Source organism: Equus przewalskii, chromosome 9 (assembly GCF_037783145.1).
Source record: "Equus przewalskii isolate Varuska chromosome 9, EquPr2, whole genome shotgun sequence".
In the NCBI taxonomy this organism is placed as follows: domain Eukaryota; kingdom Metazoa; phylum Chordata; class Mammalia; order Perissodactyla; family Equidae; genus Equus; species Equus przewalskii.
The window spans coordinates 48066415-48084125 of NC_091839.1; the positions used below are offsets into that span (position 1 = coordinate 48066415).

The 17711-nt window shown below is 40.0% G+C and overlaps 1 protein-coding gene across 9 annotated transcripts in view; it reads left to right on the forward strand.

The window, feature by feature from the left end:
• The window catches only part of KLHL32 (kelch like family member 32), a 196570-nt gene that overhangs the window by 73192 nt on the left and 105667 nt on the right, over positions 1-17711 (forward strand). For all 9 annotated transcript variants that reach the window (XR_011521993.1, XR_011521994.1, XM_008515945.2 and 6 more), the window contains exon 4: positions 17430-17537. Coding sequence is in view for 3 of the 9 variants with exons in the window: in XM_008515945.2 (XP_008514167.1) it covers positions 17430-17537 (108 nt within the window). In the remaining 6 variants the exon portion in view is untranslated. The remainder of the gene's footprint in view (positions 1-17429; positions 17538-17711) is intronic.

Consider the following 17711-nt stretch of genomic DNA (forward strand, 5'->3'; position numbering starts at 1 on the left):
TTATGATGCTAAAACTATTCTGATCAAGTTTATCTTTTTTGAGATTCAGAAACCATTTGGCGTTTTCCCTGCCTTAGGGTGTCCAATACATATTTCAATTCTCATTTATGTTGCCATGATAAAAGGAAGTAAATGAGCTTTCTAGTGTTTGGATTCTAAATAAATAGGAATTGGCTTTTTATGCTGTAATCATGTACGTGGTTGTAAGCAGTCTATGAAAAAGGATTTAAAATGAAATTAAAGGACAATGAAAACATATAGCACAGTAAATTGTAAAGACTGATAAAATTCTTAAACAGCAAGTAAAATTATAAGCCCCATATTTTAGAGGATAGAGCGACAGAGAAGTGGGTGGGGATAATGTTTATTTACTCAGGTGCTGATATATCAGTGTACAGAATTATAAGGCAAGAAGAAAGTTAATTATAAATTTTCATCTAGAATTATAAATGACTTCATGGGCACTTCTAAGGTTTGAAGGAGAAGAATTTGTTGACTCATTTGACAAATTCTGATTGAGTACCTACTATGAGCCAGGTGATCTGCATTTTGTCATTAAATCTATACAACAGTTCTCTGGGACAGGTACCTTCATTTGTGTGTGTGCTCGTGAACACTGAGGCTTAGGAGGTAGAGTAACCTTGCCAAGGTCCCATTACTGATAAAGGATGCAGCCAAGGCTCAAACCCTTATTTATGGGACTTCAAAGCCCAAGTTCTCAAGCCCGTGCTCACCGCTTCCTGGCCTGCTGAATGGCTCAGTATCAGAGCACAGGTTGGAATGGCTTCTGGTTCTTAAAGTGGGTATGACTAGAACCAGGGAGCAAATTAACATTTCGTTTTACAGATGTTAATTTCAAAAGAAGAGACTCCTAGTTGTGTCCTGATGGGTTATCCCATGCAGTGTGTTTGGGATTTAGGGGATTAAGCGGCAGAGCCAAGCTGGTTGTGTCTAAAAGATTTTACTTAAGCTCAGAGACAGATGGCAAAGCTAATTCTGACTGGAGGCTTCCCAGGGTTCTCATTCAAGGTTTAGGCCAATAGAGGGAATGCCCTGATCCTTGGGAGAGTAGCTCATCTGCTTCCCTGTAGGTAAAGGTTTGCTGCTAGCATTCCATTCTGGAGAGGGGCTTATGGAACAGATAATGCCAAACACAAAACAGAATTCTGGGACTTAGGCACAGATTAGGTGGACAAGAGCATGGAACATAGAGAAATGAATTGTGCCGTACAAAGGGGTCAGGGATTTCTATTCTTGAAGTAGTAATAGACAAACCGAATAATTCAGGGAGGCATAGAAACAAGAATGTGGCAGAGATGGTCAGCTAATCCCCAAAAATTCATACTCCCTTCTGGAGTCGTTGCTTGGAAGGGTTGACTCAGCCAGGGACTTCATTTCTCAACACTCTTTTCATCTAGGTGGGGCCACATGGCTAGTTCTTGCCAAGAAAGTATGAGTACAAGGTATGAGTTATTTACACGATGAAATGGTTGTGATCAAGATGTACTTGCTCCACAGTCTCTTTCCCCTTCTAGGAGCCAAATGGAAAGGACTCAGAGGAGAGCAGAGCACCAAGATGAAAGGAGCCTAGGGCCCAAATGACCAAGTGGACGGTGGCTCAACTAGGAATACACACACTGGGCTGTGTCATGAGTGAGTGGAGTCATGGGAATTTGAGTTTTATCTGTTATAAAGCCACCTAAGATTATAATGTCATATTACCTTAATTAATACAGAATCATCAACAGACTCAACAAATGGATGAAACTATGACAGTGGGAAAATGGTTATTGTTGCAATCAGAAAGAGACGTTACAGTAAGTATAATTAATATTGAATGAAGAAAACTTTTTTCATTCCTTGGTATGTCCAAGAGAAAAAAGAAACAAATAAAAAGCATGAAAAATAATAATACAACATAAAATGGCAAAAATTAAACCCGAAATTTTAGTAATCACAATACATGTGAACTGATCAACATCATCCATTGAAAGGCACAAACTCAGATTAATTAAAAATATAAATCTAAGTATATTTTGTTTATAAGAAACATATCTCAGAAAAATATATTCATCAGACACTAGCAAAGTTTGTGTAATGATGTTAATATGGGACAATCTGGAATTCAAGATGAACAGAATTAGAGGGGACAAAAAGTGATATTTTGTGCTGACCAAAGTGACAATCCATCAAGAAGGTAACACATATGAACCTATAGTTTTAATAAAGCTTCAAAATATATTAGGAAAGTAATAGAATCTTAGAGAGAAGTCAACAAATCCTCAATCATAACCGGAGATTTTTAACGCTCTTCTCTCTGAAACTGACAGATCATGTAGATTAAAAAAATAATAAAAATGTAGATAGAGGATCTGGATAGCACACATCTAACAGTTGTAAAGATAGTAGTTAAGTAAGTCATTCTGACCACATAGTAAGTAGGCCCTAAGGAACTCATTAAAAACAGATATCAATAACAAAGTTAATAGTCTTAGTTCCTATACACTTGCGATTTTTTTTTAAAGTACTCTTAATAATTCATGAGTTAAAGGGAAAATCAGTGTCAAAATTACAAAATATTTACAACTGAATATGGACTAAAGCATAGTTCTTAATATGGATTTGAAGGACAATTACAGCCTTTTTGTAATTTTGGTTCCCTGGGAGGAAGACCCTGAGACAGCGGTTAGTGTGAAGAGCCCTTGGAACCAACACACCCACGGAGGGAGGGTGAAGAAAGCAGGATTGAGGAGGAGAAGCTGGTCTTCAATACAAGCCCAGCAGGAGTCTCAGCTAACTCACAGGGAAGACTGGAGCTAAAATGCCCTTCAGTGTTGGGCCAAGGTGACCAGGACTTCATATTCCTGTACCTGTCCGTCATTGGATGTGGCCGCTCTGGGAAAGGGCATGACTTTGGACAAGGCACTCAGCAGCTGAGGCAGTCCCTGGAGAGGCTGGCAGCTGAAGTCTGTCTGCCCACAGTTCTCCCAGTAGCTGGGACCGAAAATCCTTCATTAAAGGGGCATCTGGGTGGCACATCACAGTGTCCTCTCCAAGCCTTGGTGCATTTATTTAAAAATAGGAAAGATCCAGAATAATGAACTATGCTTTCAACTCCAAAAGTTAGCATTACAAAACAAACCCTAATAGGAGCCGGCCCTGTGGCCGAGTGGTTAAGTTTGCATGCTCCACTTTGGCGGCCCTGGGTTTCACTGGTTCAGATCCTGGGCATGGACATGGTCCTGCTCATTAAGCCATGCTGAGGCGGTGTCCCACATAGCACAACCAGAGGCACTCACAACTAGAATATACAACTATGTACTGTGGGCTTTTGGGAAAAAGAAGGAGAAGGGGTTAAAAAAAAAAAAGACAATTGGCAACAGATGTTAGCTGAGGTGCCAATCTTTAAAAACAAAAAACAAAAAACTCTAATAAAATAATGGGAAGGAAATAAGGATAAAGGCAGGTATTCACGAAATAGCAAAAAAATTTTTTTAATGTCAAATATTTTTAAACTTTTTTTTTTTGAGGAAGACTAGCTCTGAGCTAACATCTGCCAATCCTCCTCTTTTTGCTGAGGAAGACTGGCCCTGAGCTAGCATTTGTACCCATCTTCCTCTATTTTATATGTGGGACGCCTACCACAGCATGGCTTGCCAAGCGGTGCCATGTCCGCACCCGGGATTTGAACCAGCGAACCCTGGGCCGTGGAAGCAGAACATGCACACTTAACTGCTATGCCACCGGGCCGGCTCCCTAAACCATTTTTTAAACATATGAATTAGTTAGAAAAACTTCGTCCAAATGTATACAGAATTTTTAAGAAGGAAGAGGCGATATATTAAAAATGAAGAAAATTTTGATACAAAAAATGAAAAAGGTAACATTTAGAGATGAAGAAAGGAAAAATGATTATCAGAGATACCATAGAAACTTTATACCAGTAAACTTCAAAACCTTGGTGAATATGTTTCTAGGAAAATATAAATTACCAAAATTGAACCGAAAGAAAAGGAAAAACATAAAAAATTGGAGTAGTAATCATAGTAGGCACAAACCTTCTCACAAAGGCAATGGGCCCAGAGTTTTTACTTGCCAGTGTTACCAACTCTTTACTTGACAGCTATTTCACATATTTATAAACCTGTTCTAAAGTCTAGAAGAAAGGGAAAGCCACACACCTCATTTTATAAGGCATACATAATTCTCTTACCAAAACACAAGGGAGCAAAAGAAATGAGAACCACATCTCAGTTATGAGCACACATACAAAAATTGTAAGTAAAATATAACTAAATCCAGTAATCAATTTCCAGTCCTCTTTTTTCTCAATTCATCAGCATCTTGATTACCTCCTGTTCCTTGAAACACTTTCTTCACTTGGCTTTTGTTTTCCAAGTTTTCCTCCTATTCACTGGCTGCTGCTTCTCAGTGTTCTTTGCCGGTTTTGCCTCATTTCCCCAGTTTCTGAAAATTGGAGTGGCCCAGACTCAGTCCTTGCATTTCTTCTCTGTCTACAGTAGCTTTCATGATAATCTCATACTGTCTCATAGCTTTACATTTATATATATGTAATATATAATGTGTATTAGAGTCCTCCATTGAAACAGAACCAATAAGATTATATATATATATATATAAAGAGATTTATTATAAGGAGTTGACTCATGCAGTTATGGAAGCTGACAAGTCCCAAATCTACACAGTCAGCAATCTGGAGTCCCAGGAGAGCCAGTGGTATATTTTCAGTCTGAAAGCCATGGACTTGAGACCCAGGAGGAGCCAATGTTTCAGTTTGTGTCCAAAGGCAGGGAAAAGCCAGTATCCCAATTTGAAGGTGGTCAGGCAGAGAGAAGCCTCTCTTATTCAGTCTTTTGTTCTATTCAGACCTTCAACTGATTGTGTGAAGACCACCCACACTGGGGAGGGCAATCTGCTTTACTCAGTCTGTCGATTTAAATGTTAATCTCATGCAAAAACACCTTCACAGATACTCACAGAGTAATCTTTGACCAAGTATCTGTGCAACCCATGACCCAGTCAAGTTGACAAATAAAATTAATCATCACAGATGATGACTCCCAAATTTTTATCTCCAGACCAGACCCTCCCCTAAAATCCAGAACTTGTGTATCCAGTGGTCTGCTCATCATCTCTACTTGGATGGTTAGGAGGCATCAGAAATCTAACGTGTCCAAATCGAACTCCCAATTTCCTCCTACAAACCTGCTAGTTGCCCAATGTTTTCCATTTCGGTTAACAGCAACTCTAGAGTCAGATTATATCACTTCTGTTCAACTTCTTCTGATGACTTCTACTTTCACTCAGAGTAAAAACCAATGCCTTTTGGTCTACATGATTCTACCTCATCAGGCCTCCCTCCCTTCACTCTGATCACACTGGCCTCCTTGCTCTTCCTCAGACATGCCTGGCATGCCCTCACCTCAGGGCCTTTGCACAGCTCTTTCCTCTGCCTGCATTAGTTCTTCCTGGATAGCTGTGGGACTTGCTCCTTTGCCCTCTTCAGGTCGTTGCTCAAATACTACATTCTCAGAGAGGAAGACTTTAATTTTATCTGTGTTATCTATGATAACCTAATTTTTTAGGAAGACTATATTCATGTATTACTTATATAACTAAAAGATAGTAAAGACAAAAAGCCACCATTTTGTTTTTTTTAAACTTTTGGAGTCATAGGCACCATCAGCAAAAGCTCTTTCCCCTCTGGGGTTTTGGATCATATTTATTCAGCAGTGACAGGGGTGCCTGGGGCCACAGAGACAGCTGTAACTACAAAACTGATCAGTGACACCTGTTTCAAGTTTCACATGTAAAAGTGATTTTCATTAAAACTGAATAATAGTTTTTGTCTTTGTCCATACAGATCTCTGTGTGTAAAAGCTGGTGTGGGGATGGGGAGCAGGAGGGTGATTCTGAGACACTGGGCACCCACTCTGTTTTCTTCCCACGTGTGGGAATATGACATTGCTGATGCTGAGACTGAGTTAAAAACCAGGAGACTGATGATTGTACCAACTCCCCAATATAGAACTTCTTAGATTTTTAGTGGATATGTACTCCTGGCAAGGACATTTAAGTGCTGAGTTTAAAAGACTTGTGGACCCAACAGACATTTTGCTAGTTTTTCAAATCCAGTTGGCTTAGTCGTACATGGACAGTATCACCTGAAGCTACTAAGGAATTGGGAGCCAGGGAAAACTGGACACCTGGCTACTCATAAGTTTTGGAGTCCTTGGCTAATTAATTAGGGACCTAATGTGGTAGCATGTGGTCTCTTCCCCTCAACTTGTTAACTCAAAAAATACCAGAATCTGGTTCAGAAGAGGGACCTAGAATGCTGCAATAGACATTTCTTTTCTTAAACCAATTGTGACTTAAAAAAAAACCCACAAACAAATATGGTTCTCAGGAGCTGTAGAAATTGAGAAGAATCACCCACAATTGAAAATGTGCTCCATGTCTCACCTAAGTCATAATCAGTTGTTGTCTATGAGTAGATGTTGGCATTCTGCAACTTGTGTCTGATGAGTAGTCATTTCGTTAATATCTACCAAGAAAAGGCCTCTTGAAATAGCTTTTAAATTTAACCAGAAAAAAAATAGCACCATTAATGATGGCCTTGACACTCAGCAAAGCCGAATTAAGCCGTCAATCTGACGTTTTATAGACAGTCTGTTGCAGAGCCTCACACCTGGTGATGTTCGATAAGCATTAATTGCCTGGCTGACAATGAACAGCTACACATCTGCCTGTTAGAGAAGCTGCAGTGGTGGAGTAATTTAGGAGAAGGCTGATTTTAGATGTACTGTGGGCTAGGACCTTGTGAGTTCCAAAAGGTGTATGGGTTTTTGTTTTTTTAAATTAAAAGGGCTTCATAATTTCCTTTTACAACTGAACACACTCATTAAAAATAGAATTCGCTTTGTCAACTCAAGATGAATTGCCAGTTAATAGTGGTAGTGGCCAAATGTTATTTCTTTTTTAAATAGAAAGCTGAGAGCCTGTAAAGAATTATTGTCACAATCCCTTTTAAAATTATTTGCATCACTGCCAGAGAAATCATTAACGTTTCAGATTAGATGACTATTGTTTTCATTATTGTGTTGATAGTGTACTGTGTTCATTATAGTGAATGGAGAATGGTGAACCCTAGTCCACATTTTATTCTTTCATTTAAACAGATTCACTTCTACTGAATATAAATACTATGAAGCTAGAAAAATATTTATGATGTGATAATAATGGGTAATACTTTTATCATTTCCTCTATGCAGTCATTGTGTTAAGCTCTTTATATGTATTTGTTTCAAGTGTGTGTTGAAAGATTATTTCACTTTTCTGCCATATCTTTTTTGTGCTTTTAAAATTATAACTTTCATACTAAGTTTTATCTTAAATCACAATTTCACTCATGCTTATTTAATTGCAGTGATACAGTCAACCTTAGCTTCGTCTGAAAGAACAAGAATATATTTGAAGGATAATGAAGCTGATGAAAATTTTAAGCCTTTAGAAATTGAGTATTGAGCAAAGACAGATGTTTTATAAAAGAGGGGCAAGACAGCTGATCATGTGAATCTGATGAATTGGTGTAAAGAATTATTGGGATCTATAGATATGCCCTGATTCAGTTTATCATTTTTATAAGAAACTGATTCAAAATGAATTGTCCACCTGTGGGATGAGCCAGCTGCTTGTTGAATCAATTGCTTTTAATTAGCCCATTTGATGTTGACTGGATTTGGGGCTTGCATGCCTGGATCCCTGAAAGATTGAATTACCAGTATTCTTCTCATTTAGAGAGCTGTGACTCTAAAGTGATGAGAGATTTTCGTATCAAATCAGTCATATCACTTTTAAAATTATATATATGTATATGTAAATTTGCATAGGATTAAAAAAAGTTCTTCATCTAGTTACTTCTGAAAGGTGTTTGAACTCTTGTGGATTATTCTTAAACTTTTTTGCCATTTTCTAAGATATGGAGACTTAGCACATAGTCAGCCTGGACAAAACATCAAATGTGTTTGCAGGAGGAGTGAACTTGAATATATGGGATAATCCAAACAGTTCTACTAAACTGGCCTATCTGCCTTGGATCAGGAAGGTTCCAGCAAAGTGGCTGCTTAGCAACTAATGGAGTTAGGTGGAACTGTGCTAGCTGGGTCTCTCGCCTTCATCTGTGTGTACACCTACTAATGGGAGAGTGGCTCCAGTGTGCATTGCCTGACTCAACAGCTGTCAAACCAAAGTGATGAATAAAATGAAAGACTGAAGAGAGAGCCCACAGCTGGACTGGCCTGCTGTATTATAGTCTTACGCACCTTATTTTATGTTAGCATGTTGAAGGAAAAGATATGAAGAGAGGACGTTAGAATAAAAGAGGAACTGTTGAAATTTTGGGTTAAAATTTTCAGAGTGATTGTTAACTTACACTGGGTTTTATTTTGTTTTGAGGAAGATTGGCCCTGAGCTAACACCTGTTGCCAATCCTCCCCCCTCCTTTTTTTTTTGCTGAGGAAGACTGGCCCTGAGCGAACATCCGTGCCCATCTTCCTCTACTTTATATGTGGGACGCCTACCACAGCATGGCTTGCCAAGCGGTGCCATGTCCACACCTGGGATCCGAACCTGCAAACCCCGAGCCGCCTAAGCAGAGCATGCGCACTTAACCACTGTGCCACCGGGCTGGCCCCTGGGTTTTAAAAGAGTAGAAAAATAAGTGATAAATGAGGAGATTCCACACTGTTGTCTTCAACATTCTTCCAGAAAGTTCTCTATAGAAAAGAGGAAACATTTAATGTGATGATGTCCTGAATTCCAGGACAGAAACAGTCTTGTAGTACTTGGATATATGCATGCTTTTACGATGCAGCACTGACTCATCTGCTCCTGCATCATAAAGGTTTTTATACCCATAAAGTATTTTTATACCCATGACAGCCATTGTGATAGATCCTGACCACTCTCACTTGAGCCTGGATGTGTCCTCAGCCCTCAGCAGGGCTGCAGGCAGCCACTACCAACATCAGGCTGGGCAGGCAAGAAGCTGCCTCATCATTCTTTATGGCAAACTGAGACTCCTTAAGAGCATCTACTTTTTAAATTCCATAGGAATGGATCTGAGTGATTAGTGTCGATATCACCTCTGAGGTGGCCACATGAAATTCCTCTTCAGGGAAATATGATAAGAAGGAGATGGCCAGAGAAAGTCAACCAGAGTAATTGAGAAAAGAGAAGTGATGTGATGGCTTTGCCTCGACGTTCCTACCGCTGCCACTATCCAAGAACACAGGGTGATTTTCTTCTTCAAAGGACTTGTTCTTGAAACTATGGGTCTTTAACTTTTGCTTTGTAAGCAGTAAGCTTCTGTGCCCCGAAATCTGGGGATCAGTCCTCTTTCCCTGGCATTTGGACTTAGGCCTCCTGCCTGGACTACAGGATTTCTAACGTTGGCTCTGCTGATAATTTTTTGACTCAGAGAATTTGGAGTAGGTGCTCTTTCCAATAGGAGGCGTAAGAGTTGTTACCACTTAGCGGAAAGGGAGAGTGAATTTATTGGTCTTCTACTATCACCAAGGGGAGGAAGTTAACAGGAGGGTGATTATGATTCAATATTCTGAAGGTGTTACTAATACTTCGCATTCTCATGTAAAGTATTGGAGGTCTCATCACTTCAAATATTCAGATATGCAAAGAATGCCGCGAGGGGTGGAGGGCTGACTCCAGCCGTGCCTCTGAGACTGTAGTGTGCGTGTGGGTCACCTGGAGCTCCTGTTAAAACCCACCTCCCTGTCCGGTAGGGGTGAGGTGGGTCTGAGGTTCTACATTTCTGTCGAGGTTCCCCGTGAGCAGCCAATGCTGCTGGTCCAGGGACCACACCTTGAGGAGCGAGGGGCCAGTGATCTCTAATGTACCTTCCAGTTTTAAAATCCCATTTACAGAAGAGAAGCTCGAGTTTTAGTTGCAATACCTAAACACATCTGGCGCGGCTTTGATAAGCCGTGTAAGAGCCTCTTCTGTGTCTTGCTCACAGACCTCTCCCAGAGTGCCTCTCCTATTTCAGTTGACACAGAATCTCTCAGATGACTCCTCAGGTGCTCCACCTTTCTTTTCCTCTTGAGGCTTTCAAACTTTTTTATGACTGTCCTCTAAACATTTTCTTTCTTCACAGCTACTTCCCCTGATCCATGCAGACTCTGTGTCACGTTTGCTCAGTCACTCCTTCGTGCAGGCCCCAAACTGTCTTAGGAGAGCTGTCAGCATGCAGGAAATCCAGATTTGGACTTAGTGAGTGTGTCCTTAGTAGATTTTAAAAGGCAGGATGTGTCATTGGCTGCTATGTGAGGACAGACCAAAAGGTCTCTACACAAGAAAGATTCATTCAGTAATGGCTTATCAAATACATCCAATAAGGAAGAATAAAAGTGCCATCCCTAAGTATCTGAAAGATATTTAAAGATCAAAGAATGGACTTCTTTACATGATGGGTAGTAAAGTATTGAAATCCCATACCCGAGGGATATAGCCATGGCCTAGGAGGTAACAGAAGCACCAGGGGAATGAGCAGAGGCCAAGAGATCTGAGAGGGTGACCCAAGGCTAAAGCCAGAAGCGTGGATGCTGTTTTCCAGAGGGTGTAACAAGCGACAAGGATAAATACTGTTTAAGGATAGCCTGACTTCGTGATGGGCAACAGTTTCCGGCCTTCACATTTACTATATCTTGTGCTAAGAAAAAAACCAGCATGATTCATGTCCTTTCTCTATTCCATTCCATGCTCCCCTAGAAGATCCAAGTAGTTGAAACATAGCCACATCCAGAAGGAGGGTATTTCTAAAGAGAAATAGGATAAACCATAATGATGCTGACTTCGAAGGGCTTATTATCACCATGTAGTTAATTTAAGAAGCAACTGTGCCAAGAAGAAAGCTGTGAAATACAGCAGGATTGTTTGAATAAACAAGCTACATATTTGAAGATGCTGGGAAAACCAATATGTTTCACAGTTTTTGGTATATAAGATGGACTTTTCTTTATATGGTTAAGGTGAGGAGAAACTGGTATTTCATTAATATTAATTTTTGCTGCCTAATTGTATTTAGAATAATATAATTTTAGTTTCAATTTGTCCTGATATTTTATTCTCTGAGTATTATTATACTGTTTGAGGAAGAATTAAAACGTCTGTAAATATATAGGGGAAAAACCCTCCAACCAAACCTCCCGACTCTTTCAGGCCATTAAGCTCCCCAAATGGATTGGATTGCTTTTGCACTTTTGAGATAAAGAAGGTAAATAGTCCAGTTCAGCTGTGGTCAGGACCCTTCTCTCCTTAATGCCAGGGAAATGGGCTATTGTGGTTAACTGAACAGTCTCATTAACTGAAATTCACTACCACTTCTGTATGTGAGGTATAACCTAAATGCAATAAAGGACAATCACCATGAACACTAAACTGAACCAAATGTAGTCTTTGTTGATTCAGAAGTTAGCTCGAATCTCTGGATTCCCTCATGGGCATTGTAAACATCACTAATTATGTAACACTGGGCGTGTGAAGATGGAGGGGGTCATTCTGGGTCTGCTGCAGTCATTGCAAGTTGCTTTTTTTCAATAACTTCCTTAAACATGATTGTTTGCTTTTATGTAACCCTCTCATAAACGATAAGGGTTGAATGTGCCAGAACAATCCAGTTATTTTACCTGTAAGATCATTTGGATTCCTGATAAAATGGGAATCCACAGTGCATCTTGCCCATCTCCGGTGCAACTCCAAAACTACGTACGCATAGTTTACCGGGGAAAAAGATCATATTTCACTAACTTTACGTGCTTCAGAAAGTCTATCATCTGTTGTTCTGCTTATCTTTGAAGATGTAGTACAGTTTCCGTCGGTCAGTTTTGTGAGATAATATACTCACCTAAAATTGCCTGCAGCTCATCTTGTGACTGCGTGACGGCCGATGTGACCCAGGAAACTTAATTCATGTCCTGTGATTTTAGGACTCCATTTTTGTCATTTCTGTGTGAAATACAGGAGGAATAACACACCGTAAATCCACAGCTCTGTCTGTGGTAGGCACTTAAAGTGGATTGTATTCTCACAAACTGAGTTTTCAATTAGAAAGATTTGTGGTGGCAGCAGCACATTACCAGCCGAGAGTGAACTGTGACGGCTGTAAATCTCCGCTTGGCCAAGGCTCTCCCAGAGACAAGCAGGGTGAACCGAGGAAGAGGCTGTGCAATGCTTTCAGATTTCTAAGCAGAACCTTACCCCATACTTTGGCAGAATGTTCTGGCTTGATAGAGGGCATTGCTGTATGTTCTTACTCTTTTCTAAATGTCCAGCTTTGAACTCATCTGTATTTAGTTTATAGTAAGTACTCCTTCTCTTTAACTTTAGTTACTATTTTATGTCCCAGTGTCTAAAACACCTCAGATCCAGAAAATTCTTTCTTATGTCAAATTAATTATTTTTGTTCACAACAATGTAGAAGAGCTGGACATCATCTGAATTTTTGAAGAGCAGCTGAATTTTTGAAGTGCTTATTGGTTCATTCATTCATTTGTATTTATCACGTGCTTGCAATCCCAGGGTCTAAGGGCTCCACAGTGAATGAGGAAAACATGATGCCCACTTTCATGGTGGTTACAGTTTACCTTTTCAAGGAGTTTGGTGTTAAAAGATAGCACCACAGGGCTGGCCCTGTGGCCTAGTGGTTATGTTCAGTGAACTCCATTTTGGCGGCCTGGGTTCACAGGTTTGGATCCCAAGTGCGAACCTACACCACTCATCAGCCATGCTATGGTGGCCACCCACGTAAAAAACAGAGGAAGAGTGGCAATAGATGTTAGCTCAGGGTGAATCTTCCTCAGCAAAAAAAAAAAAAAAAAAAAAAAAATAGCACTCTTGGTCTCATCACCTCTTTTGCTACTAAAGGAGGCTTTGTCCTTCCCCTGGGCTCTAGCATGTCTCCAGACATTGTTTTATAAGCTCAGGCAGCCTAGGCAGCTGGTGTTTCACTATGTCAAATGGCCAGCTTCTTCCTTACTTTGGTGGTATCCACTGAACCTTTTCCTAGTTGAGATGCCTTGTAAAATTTATTAAACCCAAGACATTGACCTTGATTTAATAGTTCCCCTTTTTAAATCTTTTAATTACCCAATTTTCTAATTTTTAAAAATTATAAGTGTTAGATTTGTAATGTTAAATATCTAAGACAATTTGATATGATATCAAAATGGAGGTTAAATGTTTATAGAAATGGTGGTGATGGTTTTTATGATGGGGTCAGACCTTAAAGTAGGTTGTAGGAGAGTGTGGTGAGAGTGAAGCCCTGAGCCAGACATAGGGCTTTTGAGTGGGGTTGTCATTTGCAAAGTATTTAAGAGGAATGGACTTGGACAGAGGAGAGGGAGGGGGCTTTTTTAATCTGTCATTCCAGCTGGGATCAAAGGGAGACATGGGAGGGTAAGACAATCAGCCTGAATTCGAATAACAGTTTCTGTTTATTAAGAATCTACTGTGTGCCAGGTATTAGGCTTGACAATAAGCATAATTGTATTGAAACCTCAAGATAACCCTGTGAGGTTGGCATCATCTCCATTTTACAAACAAGGGGCCTGAAGTTCAGAGAGTTAATTAGCCAAAGGTCACGTGTTCAGGGTAAATTGCCCACATGACTAGTAGGTTATAGAACCAGGATTTGAATCAGATGTGTCTTTCTGCACAGTTCTGAATATTAAAAGTAAAACAGAGTTTTTAAAAGGCAGTTGTTGGGGATACACAGGTAATGCATGTTCATTGTAATGATCCAAATACTTACGTAAATGGAGTAAAATTAATACTCTCTTCCTTCGCTCTAGAATCATGCCCTATAATATAAGCACAGTGACCCATGAGGTGTTCCTTTATTGCTTATGCAAACATGTACAAATATACGTGTGCACTGTTTAAGGGGTTGTGTTGTCTCCCCAACTCTGCCAAGCCAGCTGTCAAGTTCTGAGCTCACACTCCCTGGATGAGGATCCCTGTTCTGTGCCAGTATCACCCTGGTTGCATTGGAAAAACCCCTAGGAAAGCAGATTCAGAAAGCTCCCTTGGCAGCTGTCCTTTTACTTAACCTTTGCTCTCAGGTAGTCTTTCCATTTCATTAACCCAGATAATTCTTCTGCAGTTTGAGTCATTTCTGTCCTGCTCTGAGTATGGGGTTGATGGAGAGCAGCTGGTCACCATAGCAGGTGCAGTTACAACTTGGAAGATCTGAGAAAAGAAATTAATATGGTGAATATTAAAAGCTGAAACACCTGTATAATAAAAAGCAGACACTGAAAACAATGAAAATCTCTTTCAGGTGCTTTCATAGTGGTTATAAGAAGTCTAGAAGCAAATTCAGAATTACAGAAATTAAAAGCTTTTTTTTCTTTTACTGTAACCTGTGCTTTTTAAAAAAATTAAAAAAAATTTTTTTAATTTTAATTTTATTTATTATTTTTTTTGAGGAAGATTAACCCTGAGCTAACATCTGCCGCCAATCCTCCTCTTTTTGCTGAGGAAGACTGGCCCTGAGCTAACATCCATGCCCATCTTCCTCTACTTTATATGTGGGACGCCTACCACAGCATGGCTTGCCAAGCAGTGCCATGTCTGCACCCGGGAACTGGCGAACCCCGGGCCGCCGAAGCAGAACGTGTGAACTTAACCACTGCGCCACTGGGCCGGCCCCAACCTGTGCTTTTTAATCTTGGAATTTTAGACCATCTTCTAGCAGGATCAATTTAACATTAAAGTCAGTTTCTTCTTACTATTTTTTATCAGTAGCCACACTTGACTTAAAAAACAAAACAAAACAGAAACTGATACTTCTGCAAACATATAAATCCTTTTAACCGTAGACTACATAAAAGAAATTTCATTCTATTTCATTGTTATCTCAAAATATAAATTTTTATAGGAGTTTGTCATATGTCAGGAACTGTACTGAATACTTAGTATGTACTATCATATAATCATCAAACAAGTTCATGAAGTGGGTATAATTTTTAGCCCCATTTTTCAGATAAGAAAACTGAGTCAGAGAGAGGTTATGTGTTTGTCCAAAGTCACTAGCCAGTGTTCAAACCCAGGATTGTTTGGTTGCAAATTTGTCCTTAATCCCTGTGCTCCACCATACCAAGTATTATGTGACTTCGAGTCGAGTGCCTTAACCTGCCACATAGTACCTGAACTGCTGGTGCCATCAGTGGGAAGCCAGACCAGCTCACTGACTAACCTAGTTGCCACATTTACTATCTTGACTCATTTGCCTTTAACGACTTCTAAAGTAAGGTTCAATTTTGTTTATTCATGATAAAGTAAATTTCTTAAAGTTAAATATATTCTAAATGTTTGCTATTTTTCAAATATAATTGTGTTTATTCATGTTAAGTACTCTCAATGTCTTTATGATATTTTGAATGTTATTTTTTATTTTATCAAACTGTAAGCATTTAAAATATTCTTTAGAAATTTTCTCAAATGACAAGAGCGGTAATTTTATATTCCTAAAAGTTAAAATTTCAACTATGTTAAGCTATCAAAGAGAATCCTATTCATTATGAAAACTTAAAATTCTCTAAGGCAGTGAGGTGGAAATGAGGATCGCCAGAAAGAATAATGGATCATCAATTCATACCACCTATTCTACACATATTAATTTAAAATGTATAGAATTGTGAGGATCAAAAATAAATTTATTAAAATAAAAAATTAGGATTTTGTTTGTTTTACTTCTATGAAGTTAGCCAAACTGCAGAATCTGAAGGGACAGTCCCCCCAGACTTCTGTCACTTCTGACACCAATTGCAAGTTTGAAGGGGATCCTGAAACTGCTCTCATGTTTGGTAATTTGCTAGAAAGACTCACAGAACTCACTGAAGGCTTTTATACTCACAAATGTGGCTTATTACGGGGAGAGGATACAAATTAGAGCCAGCCAAGGGAAGAGACACATAGGGCAGTGTCCAGAAGGGAACCAAATGTGGGGCTTCTGGCCATCCTCCCTCCATGGAGTCATGGACAGAGTTACCTCCTCCTGACCATGCTATGTGACCGTATGCACAGAGGACTGCCAGCCAGGGAAGTTTGCTCAAGCTTTTGGTGTCCAGAGTTTTTATTGGGGTGCAATCACAAACTTCTTGTGTGACTGACCATTCGTGTCCAACCTCTCCTGGAGGTCAGAGTAATGCCTTTAATCTCCAGTCTTCTGGTGATCAGAATTGATATAGTGTGGCCCAAAGCCCCCATCAGAAATTGTGTTGTTAGATTGTCAAAGGCAAAGTTCCCAGGCAAGCAAAGATACTCCTGTCAGGCAAGACATTCCAAGGGCCTGTAAATTACCTCCCAGTCAAGGGCAAAGGCCAGACGTCTCTTTGGGTAAGGTTAATTCTTCACTACATAGCATGGTATACTATAGAATATTGTGGAACAGAATACTGTACTTTTCTAAATAGTGTATTTCATCGTCAGTAACCAAAATTGAATATTCTCTTTATACCTGTTAAGTCAAACTTGTTAAAGGTGTACAAATTAGTGTGGGGTTTATTTGGGGGGTTTGGGGGGAGAACCCATGCATTTGATTTATTTGGCAAGTTTTCATTTTCAGGTTTTCACTTGACATACTGATCGTTCAGTGGAAGAACTGATTTTCAATAAGTTGGCCATTTGGAGAACTGGTTTGGGAGCAAATTGATTTTCACTGAATAACTTAGACAGTGGTTCTCAAACCTGAGTGAGCGTAAGTGTCACCTGGGAGGCCTGTTACGACACAGACTGCTGGGCCCCAGGCTGACTTTCAGACTCAGTGGGTCTGGGCTGAGGCCCTGAGAGTCTGCGCTTTCACAAGTTCCCAGGTGATGCTGATATCGCTGGACCTGGGGCCACACTTTGAGAACCACACACGCTGGAATAGAATATGATATATGGCAGATGAGAGGAAGGAGGTGTGTCATTGAGATGAGGCAGAAAAAAGGCAGAGAACTCGGGAGAGAAAAGTGCCTCTTGCCACCATGTCCTGTTGGCAAGAATGTTGGCGGGTGCTACACATTTCCTGGTAGCGGTGAGACCCCAGGATCAAGAGGATGAGTTCGGTGAGTGAGCCTGAACACTGTCATCCCGGGGATCAGCTCTGGGATTCAATGAGACTGTGCGTGAGATTTGCACTGTCTGTGTGTTACTGTCACTGTCTAGACAGCCAAGTATTGGCAGTGGCTTGTATGAATGAAGCTTTCTGGAAGTGTTTTACACACCAAGATCAGTCTTAAACTTGTAAAACTTTTTTCTTTCATCGTCTCTCTAGGACTTTGTCATACTCCTTTGCTTTTAAGTGCCATGACTCTTTGTCTCTCTTTCTCTCTCTCCCACCTCAGGCGATGTTCAGTCTTTGTATGGTGGAAAGTGGAGCTGACGAGGTGAACTTACATGGTGTGACCAGCCTTGGTCTAAAGCAGGCGCTGGAGTTTGCCTACACAGGGCAGGTATGGTACCAAACGCGATCCGCCAGGCTTAACATTTTAACTGCACCTGATCAGAGGGATTATCTTTGAGGTATGAGATTTAGTTATCTTGTTATTCATTTTGCTCTTAAAAAAAGTTTCACGTCTACGTAATTTTATAACTGAAGTGATGGAAAGGTAAGTAAAGCAATTTGA